The sequence below is a fragment of the Salmo trutta genome, chromosome 36 (genome assembly GCF_901001165.1).
Source record: "Salmo trutta chromosome 36, fSalTru1.1, whole genome shotgun sequence".
Taxonomy (NCBI): domain Eukaryota; kingdom Metazoa; phylum Chordata; class Actinopteri; order Salmoniformes; family Salmonidae; genus Salmo; species Salmo trutta.
Window position 1 is genome coordinate 1,358,583 of NC_042992.1, and position 25,521 is coordinate 1,384,103.

A 25,521-nucleotide genomic window follows, 5' to 3' on the forward strand; every position below is an offset into this window, starting at 1 on the left:
CTACTTACCACAGCCACAAAGTCATAAACTCTGCCCATTTCTACAATTTCTCCTTTTAAACTGTGATTTTAAATCTAGCCTAAACCAAACTGCTAACATTAAGCCTAACTTTAAATTAAGACCGAAAATCTATTTATTTGGATGCATTTTTACGTTATTGACTTTGTGGCTGTGGTAACTGGAGGAAACCTTCGGTATCTTTCAAAAACAAAGATTTTTTATGTCATTCGAGATAATAAATGCTCACTTTAAGGCACATAGTGACTGCGGCCTGGTTTAGAGAGAATAATTAATTCATATAGTTTGGGACTATGATATAGTTTGCATCGGCACAACTGGGCAGTCAAATATTTTGAAGATAGAGGTGGCGTATTTAAGCTAAAGCTTGGCAGTGAAACGACTTTTTATAAAAATGGCGCCGACCATTGCAACCTGTCCCATAGTATAGTAAACTCACATGTAACGTGGTTTATTTGTTGCTACATTTATCGAGCAGACTTTTGCCCAAACAGCAATGTTTGTCGCTCGAAGTATTGCAGCGGACCACAAGGATCTTATTCATGATGTTTCATATGATTTCCATGGCCGGAGAATGGCAACTTGCTCTAGTGACCAAAGTGTCAAGGTAAAGAAAGCTCTGAACTAGTTAGCCAGCTAACAACAACAAACCAATCATTTTGAATCCCCTGATCTTACATTTACTTTCTAAGTACAAGCCAGCTAGTTAGTTCTTCTTGGCAAACCCATCTGTTTGAAATAACCCTGTCCCTTCTGTTCATCATTTAAGGTGTGGGACAAGAGTGACAACGGAGAGTGGAACTGCACTGCCAGTTGGAAGGTAATGTTTCTATTGTCTTTCACTGCCAGTTGGAAGGTAATGTTTCTATTCCGTTTCACTGCCAGTTGGAAGGTAATGTTTCTATTGTCTTTCGCTGCCAGTTTGAAGGTAATGTTTATATTCCGTTTCACAGCCAGTTGGAAGGTAATGGTTATATTCCGTTTCACTGCCAGTTGGAAGGTAATGGTTATATTCCGTTTCACTGCCAGTTGGAAGGTAATGGTTATATTCCGTTTCACTGCCAGTTGGAAGGTAATGTTTCTATTCTGTTTCACAGCCAGTTGGAAGGTAATGTTTCTATTGTCTTTCACTGCCAGTTGGAAGGTAACGTTTCTATTGTCTTTCACTGCCAGTTGGAAGGTAATGTTTATATTCCGTTTCACTACCAGTTGGAAGGCAACGTTTCTATTCCGTTTCACTGCCAGTTGGAAGGTAACGTTTCTATTGTCTTTCACTGCCAGTTGGAAGGTAACGTTTATGTTCCGTTTCACTACCAGTTGGAAGGAAACGTTTCTGTTCCGTTTCACTGCCAGTTGGAAGGTAACGCTTCTATTCCGTTTCACTGCCAGTTGGAAGGTAATGGTTATATTCCGTTTCACTGCCAGTTGGAAGGTAATGGTTATATTCTGTTTCACTGCCAGTTGGAAGGTAATGGTTATATTCTGTTTCACTGCCAGTTGGAAGGTAATGTTTCTATTGTTTTTCACTGCCAATTGGAAGGTAACGTTTCTATTCTGTTTCACTGCCAGTTGGAAGGTAATGTTTCTATTGTCTTTCACTGCCAGTTGGAAGGTAACGTTTCTATTGTCTTTCACTGCCAGTTGGACGGTAACGTTTCTATTGTCTTTCACTGCCAGTTGGAAGGTAACGTTTCTATTGTCTTTCACTGCCAGTTGGAAGGTAACGTTTCTATTGTCTTTCACTGCCAGTTGGACGGTAACGTTTCTATTCCCTTTCACTGCCAGTTGGAAGGTAACGTTTCTATTCCCTTTCACTGCCAGTTGGAAGGTAACGTTTCTATTCCCTTTCACTGCCAGTTGGAAGGTAACGGTTATATTCTGTTTCACTGCCAGTTGGAAGGTAGCTAGCTAAGGCTTCTGTGCATTTTCAGTTTATCAGTATGACCATCACAATTAGACTAGGGATGCACCAATATGACATTTTGGCCGATACCGATATTTTACTTGCCAAAAAACCGATACCGATAATCGGTTAAAACAATGTGCTGCCTTTTAAGCATTCTAGTACAGTTAAATAGTTGAAATGCACACAGTGACCAAAAAGTTATTTTGTTAGGCATTTATGCATGCCCCATTACCAGTAAAATCAAAACCCATTTCTTTCACTTATTTGCTGTGCTGTTTCGTTGTTCATTTGTTCAGTCGTTTCATTCTCAACCAGGATTTCATCATACATGTCAAGCAGTGAAGTTTCAGCTCTGTCTGTCTGTGGCTTCTTCTGACGTGTGTCCTCTTCCTCGGTGCGCACTGTCACTAATCCGTTTCCATCTTGTCCAGCTATGTCTAACATTTCACGTAAACCCTGTTTCTTGTCTGCATCAAAGTAGCAGTCCTTGTACCTAGCATCGAGCATGGTGGCGACCCAGTAAAGAGGCTCAGAGAGAATGCCACCAAATTGCTTGTTTACAGCCTCTAGTAGAGTACTTTTCCAAGTTTTAACCCCACGGTCTGTTGGCAGTTTTGTTGAGCAGGCGTTTCAATGCCATGACAGAGGGTATCACATCTGCTGCAGACGCAGTTGATGAGCTTATTTCTTGAGTCAGTAGTTTGAATGGAGCTAGGTGTGAATGGAGCTAGGTGTGAATGGAGCTAGGTGTGAATGGAGCTAGGTGTGAATGGAGCTAGGTGTGAATGGAGCTAGGTGTGAATGGAGCTAGGTGTGAATGGAGCTAGGTGTGTGTTCATGTTTTCAATGAGAGTCCACTGGTTTGTACTGACTGTTACAGGTAACTCCTAGTCGGCTGCGTACACGCCAAGCACTCGTTTCTGTTCCAGCAGGTTCTCCATGTAAAAAGTACTGTTCCATCTGGTGGAAACGTCTTGCTTAAGCCTTTTCGTTTTCCCTCCAAGCTGCTCCTGTATTGCTTGCAGGCGGCTGTATGCTAGCTGTGAGTGTTTAAAATGATTTTCCTACCTGTTGCCACTGTGTCAGATATGCTGCGTTGGGCCAAAACATCTTCGTTCACAGCCAGTTGCAACGTGTGTGCCATGCAGGGCAAACTGGCCACTCCGCATTGTTCCAAAGCCTTTGTCATGTTACATGCATTATCACGTAGCACAGCATGTACTTTGTTCTTGGAGATTTTCCAAGTTTCAAACATGTTCTCAAATGCCATTAAAAATGGCAGCAGCGGTATGAGAACCACCCCATTCTTGAGCATGCAATACGGCTTTCCTCAGTATGAAATCCTGGTCGACCCACTGTGCTGTCAGACTCAGCATGCTCATGGGGCTGACAGCGTTGGTCCAAATGTCAGTCGTGAAGCTAATAGCAGTGACGCCCATAACAAGGATGTGGATGTGCGTTTCAACAATACTGTGTAACTCCGGTAGGGCAACATCTGAAAAATAGCGCCTACTTGGTAGTGTGTACCGGGGCCCGAGGTGCTCGACCAGTCGGCGAAGGCCGACATCATCCACGACAGAGAACGGTTCATTGTCAAGGGTAAGGAATTCCATTATCTTGGCGTTAATGGATTTTGCCTTAAAGTTGTCCTGCTGAAATTTTCTTACGCTTTCAAATGACTGCTCGACTTGAACTTGTTTAGTTGTTGGAAGTGTGCGCTTAGTTTATTCTGCTTTTGTTATAAGTAGTTGCTGAATGTCTGGGGGTGATGCACTTTCAAATGAGTAATTCGGTTTGTGGTAATGAAAGATTTCACTTTCTCCCCTCCTGAAATAATAGCAGCACAAACCATGCATATGGCCTTTTTGTTATCTTCCTTTGAAACTAACAAAATAGATCAATACAGCAGACATTGTGGGCTAGGTTAGGAATGCTGTGTTGCATGTGTAGCGTCATCTACCTACGTTATACAGGTATGCATGTCAGCTTCCACATCGGTTTTGCACATCGGCGTTAAACTATACATAGAGCCGATGCCGATTTTGGCATTGTTAGCTAATATTGGCCGATTCCGATATGCTTACCGACTATATTGTGCATCCCTAAATTGGACACATTTCACAAGAGACAAACGCAGTATAATTTTTCTGCTGAAGAAAAGTCTGAACTAATTAGGCTATATAAAGACAAATGCTTTAGCTTTCTTGTATGTTTAAAGCGGAGGTGGTGGAGGCAGGGCTGTTGATGACGTCTTCTTTATTCTCTCTGTCCAGACCCATAGTGGATCAGTATGGAGGGTGACCTGGGCCCATCCAGAGTTTGGTCAGGTGCTGGCCTCCTGCTCCTTCGACAGGACCGCTGCTGTGTGGGAGGAGATCGTTGGGGAGTCCAATGACAAACAGAGAGGACACAGTCACTGGGTGAGAATTGAGAAGGAAAGAGCCAGTTAGAGGACAAGTTTACCCAAAATCCAGAAACTCCCAAGTGATTCCATACATTTAAACTAGTTTAAGTGGAGTTTTCCCCCTCTTTTTATTATTTATTTTATTTCACCTTTATTTAACCAGGGAGGGTAGTTGAGAACAAGTCCTTTATTTAACCAGGGAGGCCAGTTGAGAGCAAGTCCTTTATTTAACCAGGTAGGCCAGTTGAGAACAAGTCCTTTATTTAACCAGGTAGGCCAGTTGAGAGCAAGTCCTTTATTTAACCAGGTAGGCCAGTTGAGAACAAGTCCTTTATTTAACCAGGTAGGCCAGTTGAGAGCAAGTCCTTTATTTAACCAGGTAGGCCAGTTGAGAACAAGTCCTTTATTTAACCAGGTAGGCCAGTTGAGAACAAGTCCTTTATTTAACCAGGTAGGCCAGTTGAGAGCAAGTCCTTTATTTAACCAGGTAGGCCAGTTGAGAACAAGTCCTTTATTTAACCAGGTAGGCCAGTTGAGAGCAAGTCCTTTATTTAACCAGGTAGGCCAGTTGAGAACAAGTCCTTTATTTAACCAGGTAGGCCAGTTGAGAACAAGTCCTTTATTTAACCAGGTAGGCCAGTTGAGAACAAGTCCTTTATTTAACCAGGTAGGCCAGTTGAGAGCAAGTTCTCATTTACAACTGCGACCTGGCCAAGATAAAGCAAAGCAGTGCGATTTAAAACAACACAGAGTTACACATGGAATAAACAAACGTATAGTCAATAACACAATAGAAAAATCTATATACATTGTATGCAAATGTAGTAAGATTAGGGAGGTAAGGCAATAAATAGGCCGTGGAGGCGAAGTAATTACAATTTAGGATTAACTCTGGAGTGATAGATGTGCAAATAGAGATACTGGTGTGCAAAGAGCTAAATAAATAGATAACAGTATGGGGATGAGGTAGCTGGGTGGGCTATTTACAGATGGGCTATGTACAGTGTAGGGTAAGCTGCTCTGACAGCTGATGCTTAAAGCTAGTGAGGGAGATATGAGTCTCCAACTTCAGTGATTTTTGCAATTCGTTCCAGTCATTGGCAGCAGAGAACTGGAAGGAATGGCGGCCAAAGGGGGAATTGGCTTTGGGGTGATCAGTGAAATATACCTGCTGCAGTGCATGCTACGGGTGGGTGCTGCTATGGTGACCAGTGAGCTGAGATAGCAAAAGACTTATAAATGACCTGGAGCCAGTGGGTTTGGTGACGAATATGAAGCGAAGGCCAGCCAACGAGAGCATACAGGTTGCAGTGGTGGGTGTATATGGGGCTTTGGTGATAAAACGGATGGCACTGTGATAGACTGCATCCAATTTGCTGAGTAGAGTGTTGGAGGCTATTTTGTAAATGACATCGCCGAAGTCAAGGATCGACAGGATAGCCAGTTTTACAAGGGTATGTTTGGCAGCATGAGTGAAGGATGCTTTGTTGCGAAATAGGAAGCAGATTCTAGATTTAATTTTGGATTGGAGATGTTTAATGTGAGTCTGGAAGGAGAGTTTACAGTCTAACCAGACACCTAGGTATTTGTAGTTGTCCACATATTCTAAGTCAGAACCGTTCAGAGTAGTGATGCTGGACGGGCGGGCAGGTGTGGGCAGCGATCGGTTGAAGAGCATGCATTTAGTTTTACTTGCATTTAAGAGCAGTTGGAGGCCACGGAAGGAGAGTTGTATGGATTTGAAGCTCGTCTGGAGGGTAGTTAACACAGTGTCCAAAGAAGGGCCAGAAGTATACAGAATGGTGTTGTCTGCGTAGATGTGGATCAGACAATCACCAGCAGAAAGAGCGACATCATTGATGTATACAGAGAAAAGAGTCGGCCCGAGAATTGAACCCTGTGGCACCCCCATAGACTGCCAGAGGTCCGGACAACCGGCCCTCCGATTTGACACACTGAACTCTGTCTGAGAAGTAGTTGGTGAACCAGGCGAGGCAGTCATTTGAGAAACCAAGGCTGTTTAGTCTGCCGATGAGGATGTGGTGATTGACAGAGTCGAAAACCTTGGCCAGGTCGATGAATACGGCTGCACAGTATTGTCTTTTTTCAATGGCGGTTATGATATCGTTTAGGACCTTGAGCGTGGCTGAGGTATACCCATGACCAGCTCAGAAACCAGATTGCATAGCGAAGGTACGGTGGGATTCTAAATTGTCGGTGATCTGTTTGTTAACTTGGCTTTCAAAGACCTTAGAAAGGCAGGGTAGGATAGATATATAGGTCTGTAGCAGTTTGGGTCTAGAGTGTCTCCCCCTTTGAAGAGGGGGATGACCGTGGCAGCTTTCCAGTCTTTGGGGATCTCAGACGATACGAAAGAGAGGTTGAACAGGCTAGTAATAGGGGTTGCAACAATTGCGGCTGATAATTTTAGAAGGAGAGGGTCCAGATTGTCCAGCCCTGCTGATTTGTAGGGGTCCAGATTTTGCAGCTCTTTCAGAACATCGGCTATCTGGATTTGGGTGAAGGAGAAATGGGGAGGCTTGGGCAAGTTGCTGTGGGGGGTGCAGGGCTGTTGACCAGGGTACTGGTGGCCAGGTGGAAAGCATGGCACAGACCTGGGTAGTAAGACAGAACTCTGCAGGCTATCTCTGCAGTAGATTGCAACTCTGCCCCCTTTGGCAGAAAATGTTATAGTTAGGGATGGGAATTTCAGGGTTTTTGGTGGCCTTCCAAAGCCAGGATTCAGACACGGCTAGGACATTCGGGTTGGTAGAGTGTGCTAAAGCAGTGAATATAAGAAACTTAGGGAGGAGGCTTCTAATGTTAACCTGCATGAAACCAAGGCTTTTACAGTTACAGAAGTCAACAAATGAGAGCACCTGGGGAATGGGAGTGGAGCTAGACACTGCAGGACCTGGATTAACCTCTACATCACCAGAGGAGGAGTAGGATAAGGGTACGGCTAAAGGCTATAAGAACTGGTCGTCTAGTACGTCCGGAACAGAGAGTAAAAGGAGCAGGTTTCTGGGCGCGGTAGAATAGATTCAATGCGTAATGTACAGACAAAGGTATGGTAGGATGTGAATACAGTGGAGGTAAACCTAGGCATTGAGTGATGATGAGAGAAGTATTGTCTCTAGAGAAATCAATTAAACCAGGTGAGGTCACCGCATGTGTGGGAGGTGGGACAAGAGGGTTAGCTGAGGCATATTGAGCAGGGCTGGAGGCTCTACAGTGAAATAAGACAATCACTAACCAAAACAGCAATGGACAAGGCATATTGACATTAGGGAGAGGCATGTGTAGCCGAGTGATCATAGGGTCCAATGAGTATCTGGACGGGCTGAAGACACGGCGATTCAGACAGATAGCGGGCCGGGGCTAGCAGAAGGGACATCGCGACGGAAGAAGTCTGTTGTAGCCCCTTCGTGCGGTTACGTCGGCAGACCAGTCGTGATGGATCAGCAGGGGTCCGTGTAGTAAAAGGGTCCAGGCCAATTGGCAAAATAGGTAAAGTAGCTAACCCTAACCCTAACACCTGACTTTGTGGACAGCATAATCAATGTGTTCACAAAAGCAAACTAGCTGCTTCTCTGCATCATCATTATGCTCCTCCATCTCTAAGAATTGTAGTCACATCAAATCAAAGTTTATTTATCACTTGCGCCGAATACAACTTGCAGTGAAACGCTGAATACAACAGGTTGTAGACATTACAGTGAAATTCTTACTTACAGGCTCTAACCAATAGTGCAAAAAAAGGTATTAGGCGAACAATAGGTAGGTAAAGAAATAAAAACAGCAGTAAAAAGACAGGCTATAAAAGTAGCGAGGCTAGTCAGGCTGATTTTGAGGTAGTGAGTAGATTTGGTTAAAGTGACTATGCATATATGATGAACAGAGAGTAGCAGTAGCGTAAAAGAGGGGTTGGTGGTTGGTGGGACACAATACAGATAGCCCGGTTAGCCAATGTGCGGGAGCACTGGTTGGTCGGGCCAATTGAGGTAGTATGTACATGAATGTATAGTTAAAGTGACTATGCATATATGATAAACAGAGAGTAGCAGCAGTGTAAAATGGGGGTTGGGGGGGGGGGGGCACACAATGCAAGTAGTCTGGGTAGCCATTTGATTACCTGTTCAGGAGTCTTATGGCTTGGGGGTAAAAACTGTTGAGAAGCCTTTTTGTCCTAGACTTGGCACTCTGGTACCGCTTGCCATGCGGTAGTAGAGAGAACAGTCTATGACTGTGGTGGCTGGGGTCTTTGACAATTTTTAGGGCCTTCCTTTGACACCGCCTGGTGTAGAGGTCCTGGATGGCAGGAAGCTTGGCCCCAGTGATATACTGGGCCGTACGCACTACCCTCCGTAGTGCCTTGCGGTCGGAGGCTCAGCAGTAGCCGTACCAGGAAGTGATGCAACCAGTCAGGATGCTCTCGATGTTGCAGCTGTAGAACCTTTTGAGGATCTGAGGACCCATGCCAAATCTTTTTAGTTTCCTGAGGGGGAATAGGCTTTGTCGTGCCCTCTTCACGTCTTGGTGTGTTTGAGTGTAGTTCGCAGCGTTTGAGTGCAGTTGCCATAACTGCAGCACCAGTCTGTGTTGATCCTGGGGATGGGTTGTGGCTGTGGACCAGCCTACTGCTGCAGCACCAGTCTGTGTTGATCCTGGGGATGGGTTGTGGCTGTGGCCCAGCCTACTGCTGCAGCACCAGTCTGTGTTGATCCTGGGGATGGGTTATGGCTGTGGACCAGCCTACTGCTGCAGCACCAGTCTGTGTTGATCCTGGGGATGGGTTGTGGCTGTGGACCAGCCTACTGCTGCAGCACCAGTCTGTGTTGATCCTGCGGATGGGTTGTGGCTGTGGACCAGCCTACTGCTGCAGCACCAGTCTGTGTTGATCCTGGGGATGGGTTGTGGCTGTGGACCAGCCTACTGCTGCAGCACCAGTCTGTGTTGATCCTGCGGATGGGTTGTGGCTGTGGACCAGCCTACTGCTGCAGCACCAGTCTGTGTTGATCCTGGGGATTGGTTGGGGTGGCTTGAGCGGCCATCTGAAGCTCAATTTGCCTAAATTTGCCTCGTCCGAATACTCGGGCTCAAATTAATACGGTTGGTCGCCCCTCCAGTAGTTTCTTCTTCACTCACTAGTATTTAGTCAGTTATTTGTAGGTTGTTGTTAACTTAGTATAACTAATGTGTAACGCTGTCTTCACTGATCTGCCAGAATAAACATGCATCTGTGAATAAGGGCATAAGGTGCTGATTCTATGAAGCAGGGATTCCCCCCGAGGCTGCACATTGGCAGTTGTTACCCATTACATTTACATTTGACATTTTAGTCATTTAGCAGATGCTCTTATCCAGAGCGACTTACAGTAGTGAAGACATACATTTCATTTTCATTTCATGCATTTTTTTTTTTGTACTGCTGTGGCAGTTGGCTACATAACACATTTATATAAAATAATCACATGTTTTAGGAGAAGTACACATTTCCTGACTCAGAACTGATAGTACTTTTGACAAAAATAGCTCATTCGGCCGTACCCTTTCAATAAAGCAACAATTTGTCCACACTTTAGGGATTTCTGAATCATGAATTCACTGGCAACGGAGCAGAGCGAGGCCTGCATCCAGCAAGAGCAGCTGTTTTTGCAGCTGTTTTTGCAGCTGTTTCAGTACAGCACTACAGGGGGAGAGGGCAAACTCCACTGAACTCGTTTCAATGTATGGAACCACTTAAGAGTTTCTCGATTTTGGGTCAACTTCTCCTTTAACAGAGAGGACTCAGTCACTGGGTGAGAACTAAAGGGGGAAAAATATGTTTACTGTCACACACACTGATAGTGGCAGTGAAATGTCGAAGGAGATGGTCAGTTAGTAGAGAGGGCTGAGTCACTGGGTGGAAGGTAGTCTAGATCAGTTAGTAGAGAGGGCTGAGTCACTGGGTGGAAGGTAGTCTAGATCATTTAGTAGAGAGGGCTGAGTCACTGGGTGGAAGGTAGTCTAGATCATTTAGTAGAGAGGGCTGAGTCACTGGGTGGAAGGTAGTCTAGATCAGTTAGTAGAGAGGGCTGAGTCACTGGGTGGAAGGTAGTCTAGATCAGTTAGTAGAGAGGGCTCAGTCACTGGGTGGAAGGTAGTCTAGATCAGTTAGTAGAGAGGGCTGAGTCACTGGGTGGAAGGTAGTCTAGATCATTTAGTAGAGAGGGCTGAGTCACTGGGTGGAAGGTAGTCTAGATCATTTAGTAGAGAGGGCTGAGTCACTGGGTGGAAGGTAGTCTAGATCAGTTAGTAGAGAGGGCTGAGTCACTGGGTGGAAGGTAGTCTCGATCAGTTAGTAGAGAGGGCTGAGTCACTGGGTGGAAGGTAGTCTAGATCAGTTAGTAGAGAGGGCTGAGTCACTGGGTGGAAGGTAGTCTAGATCAGTTAGTAGAGATGACTTAGTAACCGGGTGAAAGGTAGAGTCTAGATCAGTTAGAGACAACCCAGCCCAGAGTGTCGACTGGCCCGGCCCCGGGGGACAACTAACCCTTACCCAGCCCTGCTGTCCCTCTCCCTGTGCGTCTCCCCCTCACACTCCTATCTCTTTCCAGATCAAGAGGACCACTCTGGTGGACAGCAGGACGTCGGTGACGGACGTGAAGTTTGCTCCTAAACACATGGGTCTGATGCTGACCACGTGCTCAGCAGACGGGGTTATGAGGATCTACGAGGCTCCAGACGTGATGAACCTCAGCCAGTGGTCCCTGCAGCAGGAGATCTCCTGTAAACTCAGCTGCTCCTGTATCTCCTGGAGCCCCTCCAGGTTGGGCCCTCCTATGGTGCCACATGATCCTTTAGCAAACCACACTCAGATTTATCAGAACAAACTTGCATTCAACAGATAGATATGTAGGCGGTACCGATCCAACAGACCCATTGTCTCTCTGTGTACACCTGTGTGGAAATGAGGACAGTAATGAGTGGTCTGAGCATAGAACATTGTTCTGAGCACTAGGTGGTGGTCAACACCACAGTGGTTCTGTTTCTTGTTGCTATGTTAAGAAGCAGGAAGGAGTGGAAACTCCCAGGGTCCAGGAAGGAGTGGAAACTCCCAGGGTCCATTGTGGCTGCATGTTGAAACACAAAAGTGCTTGAGCCAATCATCAGGGGCGATGTTAGTTTGTAGAGTATAACTGTGTGGCTGCATGTTGAAACACAAGGAAGAGACAAACCTGCTATGCCTGGAACATCATCCTCATCCTATGGTTGTGCTTGCAGCTCCCGTGCCCACGCCCCCATGATAGCAGTGGGCTCTGATGACAGCAACACATCATACAGCGGGAAAGTTCACATCTATGAATACATTGAAAACACAAGGTTTGTATCATGGTAGCACCACCTCTCCTCATCTCGTTTGACACGTCTGTGCCTTACCTAATGGCATTGCTATCTAACAGCTACCTACACCTTGCCCTGAAGCATGGCTGGAGACCTAGGCTGTGTCCCAAATGTCACCTAGTTTCCCTATGGATCCTGGTCAAATAGGGTGCCATTTGGTACTCCACTATAGGAGCCATGTCTCAAACAACCCGGGACTCCACTATAGGAGCCATGTCTCAGGGCAAACAACCCGGGACTCCACTATAGGAGCTATGTCTCAGGGCAAACAACCCGGGACTCCACTATAGGAGCCATGTCTCAGGGCAAACAACCCGGGACTCCACTATAGGAGCCATGTCTCAGGGCAAACAACCCGGGACTCCACTATAGGAGCCATGTCTCAGGGCAAACAACCCGGGACTCCACTATATAGGAGCCATGTCTCAGGGCAAACAACCCGGGACTCCACTATATAGGAGCCATGTCTCAGGGCAAACAACCCGGGACTCCACTATAGGAGCCATGTCTCAGGACAAACAACCCGGGACTCCACTATAGGAGCCATGTCTCAGGGCAAACAACCCGGGACTCCACTATAGGAGCCATGTCTCAAACAACCCGGGACTCCACTATAGGAGCCATGTCTCAGGACAAACAACCCGGGACTCCACTATAGGAGCCATGTCTCAAACAACCCGGGACTCCACTATAGGAGCCATGTCTCAGGGCAAACAACCCGGGACTCCACTATAGGAGCCATGTCTCAGGACAAACAACCCGGGACTCCACTATAGGAGCCATGTCTCAAACAACCCGGGACTCCACTATAGGAGCCATGTCTCAGGGCAAACAACCCGGGACTCCACTATAGGAGCCATGTCTCAGGGCAAACAACCCGGGACTCCACTATAGGAGCCATGTCTCAGGACAAACAACCTGGGACTCCACTATAGGAGCCATGTCTCAGGACAAACAACCCGGGACTCCACTATAGGAGCCATGTCTCAGGGCAAACAACCCGGGACTCCACTATAGGGACCATGTCTCAAGCAACCCGGGACTCCACTATAGGAGCCATGTCTCAGGACAAACAACCCGGGACTCCACTATAGGAGCCATGTCTCAGGACAAACAACCCGGGACTCCACTATAGGAGCCATGTCTCAAACAACCCGGGACTCCACTATATAGGAGCCATGTCTCAGGACAAACAACCCGGGACTCCACTATAGGAGCCATGTCTCAGGACAAACAACCTGGGACTCCACTATAGGAGCCATGTCTCAGGACAAACAACCCGGGACTCCACTATAGGAGCCATGTCTCAGGACAAACAACCCGGGACTCCACTATAGGAGCCATGTCTCAGGGCAAACAACCCGGGACTCCACTATATAGGAGCCATGTCTCAGGGCAAACAACCCAGGACTCCACTATATAGGAGCCATGTCTCAGGACAAACAACCCGGGACTCCACTATAGGAGCCATGTCTCAAACAACCCGGGACTCCACTATATAGGAGCCATGTCTCAGGACAAACAACCCGGGACTCCACTATAGGAGCCATGTCTCAGGACAAACAACCTGGGACTCCACTATAGGAGCCATGTCTCAGGACAAACAACCCGGGACTCCACTATAGGAGCCATGTCTCAGGGCAAACAACCCGGGACTCCACTATATAGGAGCCATGTCTCAGGGCAAACAACCCGGGACTCCACTATATAGGAGCCATGTCTCAGGACAAACAACCCGGGACTCCACTATAGGAGCCATGTCCCAGGGCAAACAAACCGGGACTCCACTATAGGAGCCATGTCTCAGGACAAACAACCCGGGACTCCACTATAGGAGCCATGTCTCAAACAACCCGGGACTCCACTATAGGAGCCATGTCTCAAACAACCCGGGACTCCACTATAGGAGCCATGTCTCAGGGCAAACAACCCGGGACTTCACTATAGGAGCCATGTCTCAGGGCAAACAACCCGGGACTCCACTATAGGAGCCATGTCTCAGGGCAAACAACCCGGGACTCCACTATAGGAGCCATGTCTCAGGGCAAACAACCCGGGACTCCACTATAGGAGCCATGTCTCAGGGCAAACAACCCGGGACTCCACTATAGGAGCCATGTCTCAGGGCAAACAACCCGGGACTCCACTATAGGGACCATGTCTCAAGCAACCCGGGACTCCACTATAGGAGCCATGTCTCAGGACAAACAACCCGGGACTCCACTATAGGAGCCATGTCTCAGGGCAAACAACCCGGGACTCCACTATATAGGAGCCATGTCTCAGGGCAAACAACCCGGGACTCCACTATATAGGAGCCATGTCTCAGGACAAACAACCCGGGACTCCACTATAGGAGCCATGTCTCAGGACAACAACCCGGGACTCCACTATAGGAGCCATGTCTCAGGACAAACAACCCGGGACTCCACTATAGGAGCCATGTCTCAGGGCAAACAACCCGGGACTCCACTATATAGGAGCCATGTCTCAGGGCAAACAACCCGGGACTCCACTATATAGGAGCCATGTCTCAGGGCAAACAACCCGGGACTCCACTATATAGGAGCCATGTCTCAAACAACCCGGGACTCCACTATAGGAGCCATGTCTCAGGACAAACAACCCGGGACTCCACTATAGGAGCCATGTCTCAGGGCAAACAACCCGGGACTCCACTATAGGAGCCATTTCTCAGGGCAAACAACCCGGGACTCCACTATATAGGAGCCATGTCTCAGGGCAAACAACCCGGGACTCCACTATAGGAGCCATGTCTCAGGACAAACAACCCGGGACTCTACTATAGGAGCCATGTCTCAGGACAAACAACCCGGGACTCCACTATAGGAGCCATGTCTCAGGGCAAACAACCCGGGACTCCACTATAGGAGCCATGTCTCAGGGCAAACAACCCGGGACTCCACTATATAGGAGCCATGTCTCAGGGCAAACAACCCGGGACTCCACTATAGGAGCCATGTCTCAGGGCAAACAACCCGGGACTCCACTATAGGAGCCATGTCTCAGGGCAAACAACCCGGGACTCCACTATAGGAGCCATGTCTCAGGACAAACAACCCGGGACTCCACTATAGGAGCCATGTCTCAGGGCAAACAACCCGGGACTCCACTATATAGGAGCCATGTCTCAGGGCAAACAACCCGGGACTCCACTATATAGGAGCCATGTCTCAAACAACCCGGGACTCCACTATAGGAGCCATGTCTCAAACAACCCGGGACTCCACTATAGGAGCCATGTCTCAGGACAAACAACCCGGGACTCCACTATAGGAGCCATGTCTCAGGGCAAACAACCCGGGACTCCACTATATAGGAGCCATGTCTCAGGGCAAACAACCCGGGACTCCACTATAGGAGCCATGTCTCAGGGCAAACAACCCGGGACTCCACTATATAGGAGCCATGTCTCAGGGCAAACAACCCGGGACTCCACTATAGGAGCCATGTCTCAGGGCAAACAACCCGGGACTCCACTATAGGAGCCATGTCTCAGGGCAAACAACCCGGGACTCCACTATATAGGAGCCATGTCTCAGGGCAGACTGCCACCATGTTGTGATTGAATGCATGGAGTCTGAATGGCTTCTTCCAATGGTCTGTTGTTGTAGAAGGGAAGTATATGAATCCCATGTTTTATTGATTATTATAATAATTTTTATCAGGAAGTATGCTAAGGCAGAACATCTGATGACGGTGACAGATCCAGTCCATGACATTGCCTTTGCTCCCAACTTGGGACGCTCTTTTCATGTGCTCGCCATCGCCACCAAAGACGTACGCATCTTCAAGCTGATACCAATGAGGTGAGTTTATTTGTTTAAAGGACATGCTCCTACACGCATCCTGTAGTAATATCTCTTCTGAGACAGGATTCACAACCAGCCAGGTCACAGTGGAGCATCATCATGCTGGTTAGTGTTTGCAGTGCAAGTCATTTCCAGGCTGACTCGGTGTGACTTCTTAACTGATGTTTCTGAAGTGGCCATTGTATCTCATCACTGACTTACCCCTAAACAAATATCCGTCTTGATTGTCTGATACCCCGATCACGTCCCTGTTCTACAGGATAGAGGTCACAGCATCCTGCTGGTCTCTGTGTTTCTACAGGAGAGAGGTCACAGCATCCTGCTGGTCTCTGTGTTTCTACAGGAGAGAGGTCACAGCATCCTGCTGGTCTCTGTGTTTCTACAGGGGAGAGGTCACAGCATCCTGCTGGTCTCTGTGTTTCTACAGGGGAGAGGTCACAGCATCCTGCTGGTCTCTGTGTTTCTACAGGAGAGAGGTCACAGCATCCTGCTGGTCTCTGTGTTTCCACAGGAGAGAGGTCACAGCATCCTGCTGGTCTCTGTGTTTCCACAGGAGAGAGGTCACAGCATCCTGCTGGTCTCTGTGTTTCTACAGGAGAGAGGTCACAGCGGGGTCGTCTGGTCCCGCTAAGCTGCAGGTTCAGATCCTGGCCCAGTTTGACCCTATCCTCTAACCCTATCCTGCTGGTCTCTGTGTTTCTACAGGAGAGAGGTCACAGCGGGGTCGTCTGGTCCCGCTAAGCTGCAGGTTCAGATCCTGGCCCAGTTTGACCCTATCCTCTAACCCTATCCTGCTGGTCTCTGTGTTTCTACAGGAGAGAGGTCACAGCGGGGTCGTCGGGTCCCACTAAGCTGCAGGTTCAGATCGTGGCCCAGTTTGACAACCACAACTCCCAGGTGTGGAGAGTCTCCTGGAACATCAGCAGCACCCTGCTGGCCTCCTCGGGGGATGATGGCTGTGTCAGGCTCTGGAAAGGTAGTGTATATACCTGGTATTAGTATAGACCTGGTATTAGTACTGAGCTAGTATTAGTATATACCTAGTGTTAGTATAGATCTGGTATTAGTACAGAGCTAGTATAGATCTGGTATTAGTATAGACCTGGTATTAGTACTGAGCTAGTATAGACCTGGTATTAGTATAGACCTGGTATATACTGGTATTAGTATAGATCTGGTATTAGTATAGAGCTAGTATAGACCTAGTGTAAGTATAGACCTGATATTAGTATAGACCTGGTATTAGTACTGAGCTAGTATTAGTATAGACCTAGTGTTAGTATAGATCTGGTATTAGTACAGAGCTAGTATAGACCTGGTATTAGTACAGAGCTAGTATTAGTATAGACCTAGTGTTAGTATAGATCTGGTATTAGTACAGAGCTAGTATAGATCTGGTATTAGTACAGAGCTAGTATAGACCTGGTATTAGTATAGACCTAGTATAGACCTGGTGTTAGTGTAGACCTAGTGTTAGTATAGACCTAGTATAGACCTGGTGTTAGTGTAGACCTGGTGTTAGTGTAGACCTGGTGTTAGTTTAGACCCTAGTGTTAGTATAGACCTGGTGTTAGTATAGACCTGGTGTTGGTATAGACCTGGTGTTGGTGTAGACCTGGTGTTGGTGTAGACCTGGTGTTGGTGTAGACCTGGTGTTAGTATAGACCTGGTGTTAGTGTAGACCTGGTGTTAGTGTAGACCTGGTGTTAGTGTAGACCTAGTATAGACCTGGTGTTAGTGTAGACCTGGTGTTAGTGTAGACCTGGTGTTAGTATAGACCTGGTCTTAGTATAGACCTGGTGTTAGTGTAGACCTGGTGTTAGTGTAGACCTGGTGTTAGTATAGACCTGGTCTTAGTGTAGACCTGGTCTTAGTGTAGACCTGGTCTTAGTGTAGACCTGGTGTTAGTGTAGACCTGGTGTTAGTGTAGACCTAGTATAGACCTGGTGTTAGTGTAGACCTGGTGTTAGTATAGACCTGGTGTTAGTATAGACCTGGTCTTAGTGTAGACCTGGTGTTGGTGTAGACCTGGTGTTGGTGTAGACCTGGTGTTGGTGTAGACCTGGTGTTGGTGTAGACCTGGTGTTGGTGTAGACCTGGTGTTGGTGTAGACCTGGTGTTAGTATAGACCTAGTATAGACCTGGTGTTGGTGTCGACCTGGTGTTGGTGTAGACCTGGTGTTGGTGTAGACCTAGTATAGACCTGGTGTTGGTGTAGACCTGGTGTTGGTGTAGACCTGGTGTTGGTGTAGACCTGGTGTTGGTGTAGACCTGGTGTTGGTGTAGACCTAGTGTAGACCTGGTGTTAGTGTAGACCTGGTGTTAGTATAGACCCTGGTGTTAGTATAGACCCTAGTGTTAGTATAGACCCTAGTGTTAGTATAGACCCTAGTGTTAGTATAGACCTAGTGTTAGTATAGACCTGGTGTTAGTATAGACCTGGTGTTAGTATAGACCTGGTGTTAGTATAGACTTAGTATAGACCTGGTGTTAGTGTAGACCTGGTGTTAGTGTAGACCTGGTGTTAGTGTAGACCTGGTGTTAGTGTAGACCTGGTGTTAGTGTAGACCGGGTGTTAGTATAGACCTGGTGTTAGTATAGACCTTGTGTAGACCTGGTGTTAGTGTAGACCTGGTGTTAGTGTAGACCTGGTGTTAGTATAGACCTAGTATATACCTGGTGTTAGTGTAGACCTGGTGTTAGTGTAGACCTGGTGTTAGTGTAGACCTGGTGTTAGTGTAGACCTGGTGTTAGTGTAGACCTGGTGTTGGTGTAGACCTGGTGTTGGTATAGACCTGGTGTTGGTATAGACCTGGTGTTGGTGTAGACCTGGTGTTGGTGTAGACCTGGTGTTGGTGTAGACCTGGTGTTGGTGTAGACCTAGTGTAGACCTGGTGTTAGTGTAGACCTGGTGTTAGTGTAGACCTGGTCTTAGTGTAGACCTGGTCTTAGTGTAGACCTGGTGTTAGTGTAGACCTGGTGTTAGTGTAGACCTGGTGTTAGTGTAGACCTGGTGTTAGTGTAGACCTGGTGTTAGTGTAGACCTAGTATAGACCTGGTGTTAGTGTAGACCTGGTGTTAGTATAGACCTGGTGTTAGTATAGACCTGGTGTTTGTATAGACCTGGTCTTAGTGTAGACCTGGTCTTAGTGTAGACCTGGTGTTAGTATAGACCTGGTGTTAGTGTAGACCTGGTGTTTGTATAGACCTGGTGTTAGTGTAGACCTGGTGTTAGTGTAGACCTGGTGTTGGTGTAGACCTGGTGTTGGTGTAGAAATCAAATCAAATTTATTTATATAGCCCTTCGTACATCAGCTGAAATCTCAAAGTGCTGTACAGAAATCCAGCCTAAAACCCCAAACAGCAAGCAATGCATGTGAAAGAAGCACGGTGGCTGGGAAAAACTCCCTAGGAAAAACTCCTGAGAAAGGCCAAAAACCTAGGAAGAAACCTAGAGAGGAACCAGGCTATGAGGGGTGGCCAGTCCTCTTCTGGCTGTGCCGGGTGGATATTATAACAGAACATGGTCAAGATGTTAAAATGTTCGTAAATGACCAGCATGGTCAAATAATAATAATCATAGTAATTGTCGAGGGTGCAACAAGCACGTCCGGTGAACAGGTCAGGGTTCCGTAGCCGCAGGCAGAACAGTTGAAACTGGAGCAGCAGCATGGCCAGGTGGACTGGGGACAGCAAGGAGTCATCATGCCAGGTAGTCCTGAGGCATGGTCCTAGGGCTCAGGTCCTCCGAGAGAGAGAAAGAAAGAGAGAATTAGAGAGAGCATATTTACATTCACACAGGACACCGGATAAGACAAGAGAATACTCCAGATGTAACAGACTGACCCTAGCCCCCCGACACATAAACTACTGCAGCATAAATACTGGAGGCTGAGACAGGAGGGATCAGAAGACACTGTGGCCCCATCCGATGATACCCCCGGACAGGGCCAAACAGGCAGGATATAACCCCACCCACTTTGCCAAAGCACAGCCCCCACACCACTAGAGGGATATCTACAACCACCAACTTACCGTCCGAAGACAAGGCCGAGTATAGCCCACAAAGATGTCCGCCACAGCACAACCCAAGGGGGGGGGCGCCAACCCAGACCTGGTGTTGGTGTAGACCTGGTGTTGGTGTAGACCTGGTGTTGGTGTAGACCTGGTGTTGGTGTAGACCTAGTATAGACCTGGTGTTGGTGTAGACCTGGTGTTGGTGTAGACCTGGTGTTGGTGTAGACCTGGTGTTGGTGTAGACCTAGTATAGACCTGGTGTTAGTGTAGACCTGGTGTTAGTATTGACCTGGTGTTAGTATAGACCTGGTGTTAGTGTAGACCTGGTGTTAGTGTAGACCTGGTGTTAGTGTAGACCTGGTGTTAGTGTAGACCTGGTGTTAGTGTAGACCTGGTGTTAGTGTAGACCTGGTGTTAGTATAGACCTAGTATAGACCTGGTGTTGGTGTAGACCTGGTGTTGGTGTAGACCTGGTGTTGGTGTAGACCTGGTGTTGGTGTAGACCTGGTGTTGGTGTAGACCTGGTGTTAGTATAGACCTAGTATAGACCTGGTGTTGGTGTAGACCTGGTGTTGGTGTAGACCTGGTGTTGGTGTAGACCTGGTGTTGGTGTAGACTTGGTGTAGACCTGGTGTAGACCTGGTGTTGGTGTAGACCTGGTGTTGGTGTAGACCTGGTGTTGGTGTAGACCTGGTGTTAGTATAGACCCTAGTGTTAGTATAGACCCTAGTGTTAGTATAGACCCTAGTGTTAGTATAGACCCTAGTGTTAGTATAGACCCTAGTGTTAGTATAGACCCTAGTGTTAGTGTAGACCCTAGTGTTAGTGTAGACCTGGTGTTAGTGTAGACCTGGTGTTAGTATAGACCTAGTATAGACCTGGTGTTGGTGTAGACCTGGTGTTGGTGTAGACCTGGTGTTGGTGTAGACCTGGTGTTGGTATAGACCTGGTGTTGGTATAGACCTGGTGTTAGTATAGACCTGGTGTTAGTATAGACCTAGTATAGACCTGGTGTTGGTGTAGACCTGGTGTTGGTGTAGACCTGGTGTTGGTGTAGACCTGGTGTTGGTGTAGACCTGGTGTAGACCTGGTGTTGGTGTAGACCTGGTGTTGGTGTAGACCTGGTGTTAGTATAGACCCTAGTGTTAGTATAGACCCTAGTGTTAGTATAGACCCTAGTGTTAGTATAGACCCTAGTGTTAGTATAGACCCTAGTGTTAGTGTAGACCCTAGTGTTAGTGTAGACCTGGTGTTAGTATAGACTTAGTATAGACCTGGTGTTAGTATAGACCTGGTGTTAGTATAGACTTAGTATAGACCTGGTGTTAGTATAGACCTGGTGTTAGTATAGACTTAGTATAGACCTGGTGTTAGTATAGACCTGGTGTTAGTATAGACTTAGTATAGACCTGGTGTTAGTATAGACCTGGTGTTAGTATAGACCTTTTAAGATCTCTTTTAAATGTGTCCACAGTTTCAGGTCCCCTCAGGTTCTCAGGCTTTTCCACAGGCTGGGGGCATAACAACTAAAGGCTGCCTCTCCATGCCTCTTGGTCCTAGGTCCTGGCCAGTGCCAGAGGACCTGAGGGACCTACTGGGTACATAACTTTAAAGCATGTCTGACATGTATTGTGGTGCACAATTGTGGATTTATTTAAAAACCAATAGAAGAATCCTAAAATGAATTCTAAAACTCACAGGCAGCCAGTGCAGAGACCTTAAAACCAGTGTAATGTGTTCTCTCCGTCTGGACTTGGTCAGTACCCACGCTGCAGCATTCTGTATGTTTTGTAGTTGACCAATGGAATTCTTGGGTAGACCAGACATTTTTCGCTGTGCTAGAGAGGGTGTTTAAAAAGAATGTTTGTAGTCCTCCCTCAGTTCCTCAGATTGCATAAAACGAAGGTTGTTAAAACCTAATTGAGTGACAATGGTGTCAATATTGGAGTAGTTGACCAGAACCGTGTGTAGGAGGGAGTTGATGTCATGAACACGGGCTCCTGGGTGATAGTAGACCATGGTCGGTCCACAGATCGTAGGCAGGCCAAAATCTGTTACCATCGAGCACCTTGCTGGGCTCCTCAGGGGATGACTGCTGTGTCAGGCTCTGGAAAAGTAGAGTAGTATTAGTACAGTGGCTTGCGAAAGTATTCACCCCCTTGGCATTTTTCCTATTTTGTTGCCTTACAACCTGGAATTAAAATGCATTTTGGTGGGGTTTGTATCATTTGATTTACACAACATGCCTACCACTTTGCAGATGCAAAATATTTTTATTGTGAAACAAACAAGAAATTAGATTAAAAAAACGGAACTTGAGTGTGCATAACTATTCACCCCCCCCAAAGTCAATACTTTGTAGAGCCTCCTTTTGCAGCAAATACAGCTGCAAGTCTCTTGGGGTATGTCTCTATAAGCTTGGCACATCTAGCCACTGGGATTTTTGCCCATTCTTCAAGGCAAAACTGCTCCAGCTCCTTCAAGTTGGATGGGTTCCCCTGGTGTACAGCAATCTATGTCATAGCACAGATTCTCAATTGGATTGAGGTCTGGGCTTTGACGAGGCCATTCCAAGACATTTAAATGTTAGCCCCTTAAACCACTCGAGTGTTGCTTTAGCAGTATGCTTAGGGCCATTGTCCTGCTGGAATGTGAACCTCCGTCCCAATCTCAAATCTCTGGAAGACTGAAACTGGTTTCCCTCAAGAATTTCGCTGTATTTAGCGCCATTCATCATTCCTTCAATTCTGACCAGTTTCCCAGTCCCTACCGATGGAAAAACATCCCCACGGCATGATGCTGCCACCACCATGCTTCACTGTGGGGATGGTGCTCTTGGGGTGATGAGAGGTGTTGGGTTTGCGCCAGACATAGCGTTTCTCCTTGATGGCCAAAAATCTCAATTTTAGTCTCATCTGACCAGAGTACCTTCTTCCATGTGTTTGGGAAGTCTCCCACATGCCTTTTGGCGAACACCAAACGTGTTTACTTATTTTTTTTCTTTAAGCTATGGCTTTTTTCTGGCCACTCTTCCATAAAGCCCAGCTCTGTGGAGTGTACGGCTTAAAGTGGTCCTATGGACAGATACTCCAATCTCCGCTGTGGAGCTTTGCAGTTCCTTCAGGGTTATCTTTGGTCTCTTTGTTGCCTCTGATTTAATGCCCTCCTTGCCTGGTCTGTGAGTTTTGGTGGGCGGCCCACTCTTGGCAGGTTTGTTGTGGTGCCATATTCTTTACATTTTTTAATAATGGATTTAAATGGTGCTCCGTGGGATGTTCAAAGTTTCTGATATTTTTTTTATAACCCAACCCTGATCTGTACTTCTCCACAACTTTGTCACTGACCTGTTTGGAGAGCTCCTTGGTCTTCATGGTGCCCCTTGCTTAGTGGTATTGCAGACTCGGGGGGGGGGGGGGGGGGGCTTTCAGAACAGGTGTGTGTATCTTTACTGAGATCATGTGACACTTAGATTGCACACAGGTGGACTTTATTTAACTAACTATGTGACTTCTGAAGGTAATTGGTTGCATCAGATCTTATTTAGGGGCTTCATAGCGAAGGGGGTGAATACATATGCATGCACCACTTTTCTTTTTTTTTTAATCTTCACGAATTTGGACTATTTTGTTTGTCCATTACAGGAAATCCAAATAAATAAATAAAAAAACATTTAAATTACAGGTTGTAATGCAACAAATAGGAAAAATGCCAAGGGGATGAAATACTTTATGTAGTAATGTACAGTTGAAGTCTGAAGTTTACAAACAAACACTTATGTTGGAGTCATTAAACCTAATTTTTCAACCACTCCACAAATTTCTTGTATACAAACTATAGTTTTGGCAAGTCGGTTAGGACATCTACTTTGTGCATGACACAATTTTTCCAACAATTGTTTACAGACAGATTATTTCACTTATAATTCACTGTATCACAATTCCAGTGGGTCAGAAGTTTACATACACTAAGTTGACTGTGCCTTTAAACAGCTTGGACAATTCCAGAAAATTATGTCATGGCTTTAGAAGCTTCTGATAGACTAATTGACATCATTTGAGTCAATTGGAGGTGTACCTGTGGATGTATTTCAAGGCCTACCTTCAAACTCAGTGCCTCTTTACTTGATGTCATGGGGAAATTAAAAGAAATCAGCCAAGACCTCAGAAAAAAATTGTCGACCTCCATAAGTCTGGTTCATCCTTGGGAGCAATTTCCAAACGCATGAAGGTACCATGTTCATCTGTACAAACAATAGTACGCAAGTATAAACACCATGGGACCATTCAGCCATCATACCGCTCAGGAAGGAGACACGTTCTCTCTCCTAGAGATGAACGTACTTTGGTGCGAAAAGTGAAAATCAATCCCAGAACAGTAAAGGACCTTGTGAAGATGCTGGAAGAAACAGGTACAAAAGTATCTATATCCACAGTAAAACGAGTCCTATATCGACATAACCTGAAAGGCCGCTTAGCAAGGAAGAAGCCACTGCTCCAAAACCGCCATATAAAAGCCAGACTACGGTTTGCAACTGCACATGGGGACAAAGATCATACTTTTTGGAGAAATGTCCTCTGGTCTAACGAAACAAAATTAGAACTGTCTTGTTGTGGGTTTGATTCCCAGGAACACCCATACATTAAGAAAAATGTATGCTCACATGACTAAGTTGCTTTGGATAAAAGCTTCTGCTAAATGGCATATATAAAAAGTATACAGTAGGTGTGTCAAAGATGTCAGCCTTCCCATCCATCCTTTTGACTCTGCTCTCTCCCCTTTCTCCCTGTCCTTTTGTCATCTCTGTGTCGATCTCTCTCCCCAGCCAACTACATGGATAACTGGAAGTGTACGGCCATCCTGAGAGGAGATGGTAGCCCAGTGGCTGGCTCTTCCAGTCAGGCTGCAGTCCCCAGTACAGCAGGGGGACCACAACACGTCCTGCTGCAAGCATCCTCCGCTGGAAGGTAGGGTCTGATTGGTTGATTGGTCTGATTGGTCTGATTGGTCTGATTGATTTGGAAAAGGCTGTTCCAGCCTGTGACAGCACATGCATTAAAATGCTGGAGGATTAAAACACAATAGAGCTTTGAGGGTTATTTCCATTGTGGTCCTCTAGGTTCATCCAAGCATGTTACACAATATTAACCAGTAATAAATTAATAATTTAATTTATATGAATGATCAGAGCATTCTAGGAAGTCCTTGAGGCTTTCCGAGAACTAACGTTTGCATTCTGTTTGATTTCCTCTGTTGTGAGTCATTTGTATGGAGAGGAATGTACTGTGTATAGATGTAGAGCTATGATTTATGAAGGTCTAGTTTAGAAAATACACAACTGTTAAGTGTCTAATCATTAGTCGCATTAGTTCTTTGACTATAAACACTCATTGTTTAAGTTGTAATTGACACGTTCAAGTAATACTTCTAATTTGTCTCTGTTAGTAAAATACCTATGAGTCAGAACATGATGTGTGAAACCATGTCTGACTGATAGATGATTGGTTTGCTTTTCTTGTGTTTCCTTTAACAGAAAGAAAGCTCAGCTGATGCCTGGCTAACGGAGTGGCTTGATGATGCTGCTTGTTGCATGAACACTCAAACACACACACACACACACACACACAGAGGAATGGAAAGAGAACTCCCTCACCCTGCAGACCAACCTCCCAGAAACACCTCTGAACCCTTTTTTATACTAATCAAGAACCACACGGACTCCTCGATCAGGGTTCTAGATCAGGGTTCTAGAGTGGGTTTTATGTCAGTATTGACTTATGCTAGTGAATGAAGTATCCTGATGGTTTATCTGACTGGGTGGGGTTTATCTGACTGGGTGGGGTTTATCTGACTGGGTGGGGTTTATCTGACTGACTGGGTGGGGTTTATCTGACTGACTGGGTGGGGTTTATCTGACTGACTGGGTGGGGTTTATCTGACTGACTGGGTGGGGTTTATCT

General features: G+C 46.4%; 1 protein-coding gene across 1 annotated transcript; it reads left to right on the plus strand.

The window, feature by feature from the left end:
* Nucleotides 1–20: 20 nt before the first annotated feature.
* Nucleotides 21–25,200, plus strand: seh1l (SEH1-like (S. cerevisiae)). Its single transcript, XM_029736184.1, has 9 exons — nucleotides 21–625; nucleotides 788–838; nucleotides 4,198–4,344; nucleotides 10,928–11,139; nucleotides 11,595–11,693; nucleotides 15,404–15,544; nucleotides 16,363–16,523; nucleotides 24,387–24,528; nucleotides 25,095–25,200. The coding sequence occupies exons 1-9, from the start codon at nucleotides 515–517 to the stop codon at nucleotides 25,120–25,122; spliced, it is 1,092 nt and encodes a 363-aa protein (XP_029592044.1). The 5' UTR covers nucleotides 21–514; the 3' UTR covers nucleotides 25,123–25,200.
* The last annotated feature ends 321 nt before the right edge of the window (nucleotides 25,201–25,521 follow it).